Source organism: Ixodes scapularis, unplaced genomic scaffold (assembly GCF_016920785.2).
Source record: "Ixodes scapularis isolate PalLabHiFi unplaced genomic scaffold, ASM1692078v2 PGA_scaffold3__209_contigs__length_174095766, whole genome shotgun sequence".
Taxonomy (NCBI): Eukaryota; Metazoa; Arthropoda; class Arachnida; order Ixodida; family Ixodidae; genus Ixodes; species Ixodes scapularis.
Window position 1 is genome coordinate 134,413,611 of NW_024609868.1, and position 9,711 is coordinate 134,423,321.

At 45.3% G+C, this 9,711-nt stretch overlaps 1 protein-coding gene across 1 annotated transcript in view; it reads right to left on the reverse strand.

The window, feature by feature from the left end:
* Positions 1 to 6,581, reverse strand: part of LOC8052318 (protein GPR108) — a 142,777-nt gene extending 136,196 nt beyond the window's left edge. The window contains exons 1-2 of the mRNA XM_040222197.3: positions 6,455 to 6,581; positions 1,702 to 1,806 (exon numbers count right to left, since the gene is read on the reverse strand). Of these exons, the coding sequence (XP_040078131.1) occupies positions 1,702 to 1,806; positions 6,455 to 6,550 (201 nt within the window). The 5' untranslated portion in view covers positions 6,551 to 6,581. The remainder of the gene's footprint in view (positions 1 to 1,701; positions 1,807 to 6,454) is intronic.
* Between the last annotated feature and the right edge of the window lie 3,130 nt (positions 6,582 to 9,711).

Below are 9,711 nucleotides of genomic sequence, written 5' to 3' on the forward strand. Positions count from 1 at the left end.
TTCAAACAATACGGCGCCATTTCGCATGGGAGACAAGAGATGGCACAAGCGGTCGCAATGCCAACTGCCGCCAACGAACGAGCATACGGTGTTGAGAGCCGGCATCTTCAGCAGAGTATCTTTTCGACTCAAAAGCGGCGCGAGCTCTTCTGATATCAGTGCCAATGCATTATTTTATCATCCTTACCAATAAAACACATTGAATGAAGACATAACCGATTAAAAATGGTTTGTCGGGATATTTTGACTTTTTTTTTTGGGGTACTGATGTTGTCTGCTTTGCAGTTCCTTATTGTTGTTACCACGCCTGTTTTTGTTTCTGCGACTTTTTCCACCCATGGAACGCGCGCCGATTTTGAGTCGAAAAATTGTCTGCCAAAGACACCGGCTCTAGGCGTTGTATGCTCGTTCGTTGGCGGCAGTTGGCGTCGCAACTGCTTGTGCCATCCCTTGTATCCCGTAAGAAATGGCGCTGTATTGTTTGAAAACCGGTGGCTTCGCTGCGTTTCCATAGGAGCTAAGCATTTTTCTTTCTTTACAAATTCCTCAGGTAAGTTTGCTCTTTGCAAAGTTTATAAAAAAAAATGCACCATGTGTGGGCAACGCTGCACAAAGTCGTAGCGCGATAGGTTAAGAAACCGAATTTCGCAGTCGATTTAAAGAGCCTGGCCGCTCCTTGGGGCACCCAGTAGTGTTACCAGATTAAAAAATACAAGAGTACACTTAAGACTGCTTACACACAGGAAGGCGAAAGCCAGTCAAAGACGACGTCGAGAACAACGCCTGGGACGAGTTCAAGGACGACCTTAATGACGACGTTGAGAATGACGCCTAGAGGACGACGTCTAAAACAACCTCTAGGACGACCTCAAGAACGATGTCTATGACGACTTCTAGTGTGTGCGTGTGACAGCATTGTAAATGAAAATAATGGGGGAAAATGAGAGCCAATAGTGTATGTGAACTATTGGCTCTCATTATCCCCCCCCTATTTCCATTTACAACGCTTACTGGTGGTCACGTAAAGGTTTTGGTACCTTTCGTGTCACTGACGTGTTTTCGGTCAGGGACTTTGAAGGTCGATTGAACAATGAGACATGTAAGACTTTCGCCTTAAAAAATTAAACGAGTCTCTCAAAAAGCCGGCATAGCAAGATTCTGAAAAGCACTGGCATCCGCAGTGCCACGAAACTTTTTACCAAAGACGCCAAAAATACCCGACAGAGAAGGAGACTAAGTTTATTCACCGATGAAAGAGTAAAAACGCTGACAAGCCAGCAAATGTCTTTCATTCGCCAAGATAAAACAAAATAATTTAAAAAAAACTGTCAAACACACATTGTTTTAGATTGAGACTGTGCGCCTAACTTTAAACGTGCCATTGAGAAAAATTTAATTTGTTGTATTTTGCGATTTGTCAAACTCGTTATCCCATTGGGTGGGGGGGGGGGGGGGCAATGAAGCATAGATACCAGTTCCCCCCAGTCAGCTTGTATACCCTGGCCACGTGACACCTCCATTAGCCAATCGTAGTCGAGCACCTCACTCCTACTCTCCCACCCAACAAAACCAACAGGTGCGGAGCCTCGCGGTCATGCTTTTATCCAGGCTTCGCCAGACATTGAGAAGACACGCCCCGCCCTTCTCATTCTATCAGCAACTACAGTGTGCAGTGGGAGGTGGGAGAGAGTCAGTCCTCACCTTGTTGGAGCTGGGCGAGAAGGACAGCTTCTCCACCTCGACGTTTAGGCTCCCGCCGACGAAGAAGCCAAATGTCGTGACGCTGAAGTACCGCCGCTGCTCTCCCTGCGAGCAAATGGGAAAGCTTCCTCGAGTCGCACGTGCGCGCAAACTCCTAGCGGCTTGTGTCGACCCAAGGGGAATAAACTGCCCAGCCAAACTGTGAACAGTCGTAACTGGGGTTTGGCGTTTTCGGCGTTCATTTTCCTTCGAATTCTAGGGTGTTCTTCGCAGGTCTGTCTCTTCCCACGGATTTCGGTGTTCTTCGGTTTGAATTTTCGGGGTCGGACAAAACTTTGGTGCTTATGGGGGCTTCCGCCGAAGGAAACAGAACACGGGAATAGGATGCCTAGGGTGGCCGTACTGCTCGGAGTTGAAGACGGGACATTAAAGGGAAGGATACGGGGAGAAAAAACAAAGTGGGTGGGCAAAGCGAGAAAAAAGAAAAAATCTTCACTACTATTCAGTTCACTGTACAAACTAGTGATGGACCGAATCTGCCGAATATCAGACTCGGCAAAGTTCAGCAGATGCCAAACTCTTGAAGGAAGGTTCGGTAAAGATTCGGCAAAAATTAGGCGAATGTGTGCGCACGCGCGAGGACACGAAAGGGCCACGGATTGCAAATGGACGCCGTGCGGATACCATCGTACAGTGCAGTACAACCAGCGGCTACGGCGAGGTGTGGAGTAGGCAACACGGTAACCGTGCGTTTGTGAGCCTTTGCAAGTGTGGTTCTCCTCAATATGTCCTGCCTGAAGAAGAGAAGATCGACCAAGAATTGACAGAGTCCACTGCGCAAGTGACATATGATGCGGGACATTCTGGATAACGTAATTTTCATTTGGTCTTTGCAGTGATGCAACAAGGAAGTTGAAACATATACTGATAATTCCTTTAAAGCACTCCTCGCAATTATAACAATCCTGTTTTCGGCACACAAATAGTTTGTACCAAAATAAAATAATATTGCTTTTTAATTAGAGTTATTTCACAGTTTTCATCTGTCCGCATAAAACTAAACACAGAACTATCATGCTCGACGTTGACATCCGACATTCGTAACTCTTACAGTCTTGCTAAACGTCCATGTGTGTCCTAACATCAGAAACCAGCATTTTAAAGATTAAAAAAGACACACTGCAAATATGGGACGCACACTTACATGCAAAGCTGACGTCAAGACTCAAATCGAAAAACATGCATATTTACAATAATATTGTCATATCTTCTGGTGAAGGCCCAGCAACCGATGCATTTGTTTTTGCGCACAGAATGGTGGCTCCCAGAGAAAGTCATAACGCAGTGTTATTGCTTTTATAACAATGTACACACACTTGCAGGTTTGCACTGATGAGGCCACAAAACCGAAACTCTCGTATCGTAATTCGTGACTGCATCCACTACTACTCAACCTCATTGCCATGCCACTTCTGCAAGAAGTCACTGTAAAATTGCCAGTAAACATACAAAAGCAACACCGATACAATTATTATGTAGAATATCACCTTATATAGTGATAACTGTGTCAATATGCATTACATGTTGCATTTAAGTTAAGAAAAAAAAAATCATTAAACCTTTTTCGCCAGAAAAAAACTAAACATCATTGTTGAGTCTCGTAACAATGTATTTTTGCCGAATCTTTAGAAAAGTCCGGCAAAAGTTTGGTTTTGCCAGATTCCAAGATTTGGCATCGAATTTTCGATTCGGCAAAAGTTTGATCCATCACTAGCGAAAACACACGCTTTTCTGGGGCTTTCCGTTGAGTGGAGTACACAAGCACCTTCCTTAGCCATTCTGCAAAACCTAAGCATGCCAAATCTAGTAATATAGAGAAGCGTCCCTCCCGTACACGCGTCTGTGAGAATGAAACTCACTGGCAAGTGGAGTCACAGAAAAAGCTAAAAATAATACTCTACTAGAGATAGCATTATTTTACTGTTTATTCTAACACACTGTCACAAGTAATAATTTTTTTGTTTCCTTCTACTCACCTGGTACTGATTTCGCGAGCAAATTTCCACAAAAACGGGACATTTGGCTATATTTGGACAAAATGACGAGGCGGTAGAAATGAACCTCTAAAACGGGACTGTCCAGGCCCAAACAAGACGTTGGGTCACCCTCAAGTTGCCCCGACCCCCCAGGAACATCCCGATACCTTCAAAAGGAGACTGGATAAAAAAGACTGCGGTTACCGAACAAAGAACCGGCCTCACAGAGAGCTCAATGGGGACTGCTTTCTGGATAGGATGATGATACAGCTGTAGATCATGATTTCATTCAATCAAGCTTAGGTTTTTCCCCCGATTTATGAAATCGGCTTGGGGATTCATTTTACGGGTATATCAGTATTTACAACAAAAACGTGGAACCCTAGTTGTGACCCTATTTTGTTTAGGGGTAAGTGTGGAGACCTATAGAATCGCCAGTCTTTCAAACAATCCGTAACCTTGTTGAACTTGTGTCAAGCATTCCGGTAAACATGTTTCAGTACTTCAGGTGGGCAGAATCGGACGGAATTAGGATTTGGCAGGAGTATGGCACGTGCCGGGGTTTTGGAAGAAAATTTTTCGAAGATTTGGCAAATGGCTGCAAGCACATGTACGCATTAAACACTCGTACCACCGCGCCGACCAGCTGCATGAAAACGAGATGAAGACCAATAAAGAAAATAAAAGTTTAGCGTCTCGACTGGTCTGCTTTGCTGTGGATTGCCCTTAGCATTTCCATTTGGGCATTCGACATAGCAAAGTGCAATGGCAAGCGGCCGTCTGAAAACGCCAAGTGAAAATCGCAGCGAAGTGCAAAGTGAGGCTAGAAGGTAATGCCGGCATTTCATGTTCCTACTGAGTGAGCCATTTATTAACTGACAATTTCTGCAGTCACCTATGCACTGTAGGTTGAGAGGTTGGCGAAAAGCATAGACTGCCAACACGCAAAATGGATGCATTGTCCACGGTCCAGCCATGGTTGCGACCTTGAGCGAGTGGCCTCCCCCACCCGGGCTGTTTTACTGAACACCACATCATACAGCAGTTCTTGGGTTGCCACCGGGGTAACACTCCCTGCAGCTCACGTGTTCCATACAAGTTTGGTGAGTATGGCAGACCTTCACTGCGGAGTTGCGAAAATGAAACTCAACTCGCCAACCGTGACAGCCTTTTCAAAAAGCTCACTAGCTCTGCAAGTGAAAGAACCAAATTGATACTGATGGCATTATCCCCCAAATAACATTTTCTACTTGAATATCAATTAGTATGTCCTGAACTAACCTGGGAGGAAACACAAGCACTTGCAAGTAATAATATTGAAATGGTGTTGTTCTTGATGGTTTGGGTCTTCCGCGGCAATCATAAGTTCAGGAGGGAATAGTTTCGGGACCTGGCACGTCCTCATCAGTCCAGCTAGAGCTGCTGAAGTTTTTTGCTGGACTGACGAAGGACCTGCTAGGTCCCGAAATGTTTCTCTCTTGGAACCTGTGATTGCCACAGAGGACCCAAACCATCAAGGGCACTACTGCCAATAAATTGAACGTTTTACCAAAAATTTGAACGTTTTACCAGATGCCTAAAAGTATTTCCTACTGGAAAAACACAAAAAGTCTGTCAACTTGTTTAGCAACCCTGTACTTTTTTTCCAAATTTTATGTTGAATTTCTGTAAAAGTTTGACAAATATATGGCTTTGCTAAATTTCTGGATTCGGCACCGACTCTCATTTGGAAAATGTTCTGTCCATCACTACAAGTTACTATCTTCCTGTAGCGTAGTCACACCAAAGACTTTCCATACATAATTTTTATGTATCTGAATGTCAAACAAAACCTCCATTTGGTTCCGTTGAGGTTGATTAAAATAAATATATATATAAATATATATATATATATATATATATTTATTTATTTTAAATCCAGAAATTAGGATTACACAAAATTTGAGCAAAGGGGGTGTTGAGAGGTATGCCTGTGCGAATGAAGGGAACCCCTGGATGAAAACCACACCAATGTGACATTTGAATTCGGCCAAAACAAGCAGATTCTTTAACACAAATAATGCTAACACGTAAACAATATATATATACCCTGAAAATACATTGTCAATGTGTACGTTTGACTGTAAAACCTTCTTAGAGAGATATTTTAAAAAGGACGCGGTATTAATAAAGTAACAGAACTACCGCTGCGAACAGTTCATCTTCAAAACGAAAGAAAATAACAAGCAATAAAAGCGACATTCGTCGGATGACTCACAAGTGGTTCTCCGAGCAACCTCGAGCTACTGTTGGCAGGTCACCATTCCGACCTGTTCACTGTACGGTACAGCAGTGTAGAGATTTCCAGCGGCACGGAAAGCCATTTTATTCGCTTTTCACAGCTACATGATCCAGCAGGTGATGCTAGACCGTGAACCGATTTGTGGAGCAGACTGGCTCGCTACCGACCAAGACGATTGGTTAAAAGCCGATGAAGTTAACCTACACATACAGATAATATGAGTAAAACTAAATTAAAATGGAAGTTTAGCTTGTCGTGTGTGTGTAGACACGAAGTGTAGGCAGTGCTTGTACGAGGTGGTGAAGTGAGAAACAGATCGGGATCGGCAGAAGCCAGGCGGGGCCAAGCTCTGGGACGCGACCGAGCGGACGCGTCTGTCTCGACGCTCGTCCTGGGAGCGATTTCGACGCGAGAGTCAACTGAAGGCGTCACGAACCTTAAGGGACAGCCGGTGATTTCTCGCATCGTGCGGAGGAAACAGGATGAGCAGGAAAAACACCAGAGAAAGTGCCGAGTTGACGCGGACCACCATCTTGGCACTCTCGTGAACTGTGGTTGCCAGACGCAAGGGGCAAACTTCACGACTTTTGGCGGTTTGGAAAGGCCAGCTTGAACTTGGGAGATGAAAAAATGTAAAGATCAAAGAGATAGAAGAAAGAGACAGAGACAGATATACTGCTGGACTGCTAACAACGTTCAGTTGGGAAACTGCCATAGAGCCTGCTTTAAAAAAAGTGGCTCCTGTTTGTACTCGAGAGAGTGACGTTTTAATAGTAAGCGGTTAGCCTAACATTGATGCCTAGCTAATGGCGATCGCAACGCCGCCATTTCTCCCGCAGCGTCCACTCCGGGAACCGCACGGCTACACGTCGGGTCGGGCAAGGGCCGGTGGCGCCATCTCGCAGGGCTATCTCGCAGTAGCTATGTAAAGCAACTTTCATGTTTCAGCTCGTCTCTAAAGGGTGGTGCTGTTATCGTATTTAGCTCGCTCTCGGTAGACGCCAGCGGCCCAGGTTTCAAGGGTGAGTTTCCCAACTGAGGGTTTTAGTAACGTTGACTGCCAACTATGGTTTTAATGCTTCTTCCTCTTCTTGGCCCTATCTGCTTCTCCTTTTCTTCTCATACTGAGAGCTCCATTCAGTTCTATATGAAACAAGTATGAATGAAATTAAATAAGAGCCAAATACATTCTATATACAATTCCAGTTTGAAAAACCCGCACTTCACCAGACAGTGACACACCGCATATACCGTTTTTCATTTGTGGTGGGCATCAGCAGGAAGGTATCAGATGGGACACTCCGCAGCAGAGTTATTATATTGTATGCTAGAGGTTCAACTGGCGCTTGTCTATGAGACTTCCGTGATGCAAATTGAAGCAGACAGCAACCAGTCTACTTTTGCGGTGCTCCTGTGTATTCCTATGGGACAACGCGCGTGCATTTTGTCTCTTCGCCGGAAGATAACACTTTAATTATTTTGGTCGTACCAAATATGTGTACCTTGATTACCACTGTAAAAGTGTAATTGCTTTAGTTAGTGCATTTGTCTTCATTAGTGAACAAAGTTTAACTTCGCTACATTTCAGTCCCAAACGTGTGTTCCACAGCAGGTGTGTAAAAACAAGCGACGATTGTAAGTGAAATAACAATAGAAAGGAATATAGAGTGCGTTCAAGGCTTGCCAGCATTCTGGTGACGCTTATATATCAATAATATGCCCGATCTGTCACTAAATGAAAGTGATCCCGTCGTGCAAGAGCGGATAAAAACATTCAAAACGAGAAGAATAAAGTCCGTGGACTGGTCTCTTCGTATTGTTTTTTCTGCCAGGCAGCTTTTATCGGGCACTTGTTCTCAAAGATTTTGAGTGAGCGGGTGATATTTTGAGCGTAGAATAGACATTTTTGCACAGGGCAGAAAGAATAAAGCGGTACTATACTTATTTAAAATAGCATCAGATTTCGTGGCATTATATTTATTTTGATCGTACATGCACGGGTAGTTACTGATCCAGTGTTACTGCGTAGTTCTTACCGTCTCCCTCAATTTCCAGATGTTCCTCGTTCGTTTGGCACGTATATCCCTCATGCTGAAAAGCGCCGATGTCGTGTTCGCGCTAACAGCGTCCGACAGTGCACATAAAAACACGTACGAAGTCCTTTTAGCATTGTTTTTAATGCAACGAGTTTGTAAGAACAACGCCGTAACTGACCAATTATTTCATCGGCGTGACTGAGAAATGTTCCAAGCTACCTAGTACGTACGAATTATTTGGGACAATAGCTCGTATGCTCGAGCGCAGGGAGAAAATGCTCTCTTTTTCCCATAAAAATGAATTACCGGAAGACAATTTTCGACTGGTTGCTGTCTGCTTCAATTTGCGTCAGCACACTATCGCCACTTGAACCTCTAGCGCCACTTGAACCTACGCTGACTGATACATCTTCATTTCCTTCGACAGCCAAGCTCTCGAGCATCCCCCGTGCATACGGGTTTTTTCTTTTTGCAAGAATAGTGATGCTGTTGAAAGCTGCACTGCATTTACGTATGCAGCAATGAACCAGTAGATGGCCCACTGTAGTTCCCTTGATGCTGCTTGATGCAGTTAGTGTACTAGAAAGGACGAGTGGGACTACCGGAGTGTTACTTCTCCACTTCCGCATATAGAAAAAAAACGGCTAATCCAAGCCACTTCGCTCGTAGCCCTCTCTCGGGCGATACGAGCAAAGTGGTTCGGATTAGCCGGTTTGAATTAAAAACGCGTTGCATTCGAACGCCAGGCTCAACCATAGGTCGGCATTTCCGAACCCACTCACTCACCATCACATCACTAATTACAGCAACATCCAAAAGTCACAGCCCTTCACATCACAAAGTACATCGACGTCCAAAAGTCACAGCCTTTCACATCACAGAGTACACCGACGTCTAAAAGTCACGGCCTTTCACATCACAAAGTACACCGACGTCCAAACGTCACGGACCTTCACATCACAGAGTACACCGATGTCTAATATTCACGGCCCTTCACATCACAAAGTACACTGACGTCCGAAAGTCACGGCCATTCACATCACGGAGTTCAACCGGACAACAAACTCATCCCCATCACCTCACCGCAATCTCTGAACTCACAAAGTCATTCACCGTCACTTCACAAATCCGTCAAGTTCACGAAGTACTTCACCGTCACATCACGAATCCTATAGAGTTCATGAAGCATTCCCCATCCCATCACCTCCAACTCTGAATTCACGAAGTCGCTCACCGTCCCATCACAAGCTCATCGAGTTCAGCAAGTCGTTCCCCTCACGTCCGTGAACTGATCCCGTTCATGAAGTCGTTCGACCGGTTCGACTTCACGGCCCTTCACCGAGTCACAGCCGTTCACCGAGTCACAGCCATTCACCGAGACACCGAGTCACCGAGGTCACGGAAAGCGGCGTCGGCCCCTGCAGCCGCGGCCACCGCCACTGCCTCCGGCTCTCAGCCATCCTCGAAGTTCTTTCGCAGCGGCGCTGACGACTCCAGGAGTCCAGATGTGTGTTTCAGTGTGTGTCTGTGTGTGTGTGTGTGTGTGTGTGGGGGGGGGGGGGGGGGGGGGGGGGAGTATTGGGCTGGGCCGGGCGACGCACCCTGCTCTTGTCATTTTGTTTGTTTAGCTAGTTCCCTCGGGTCCATATCACAAGAG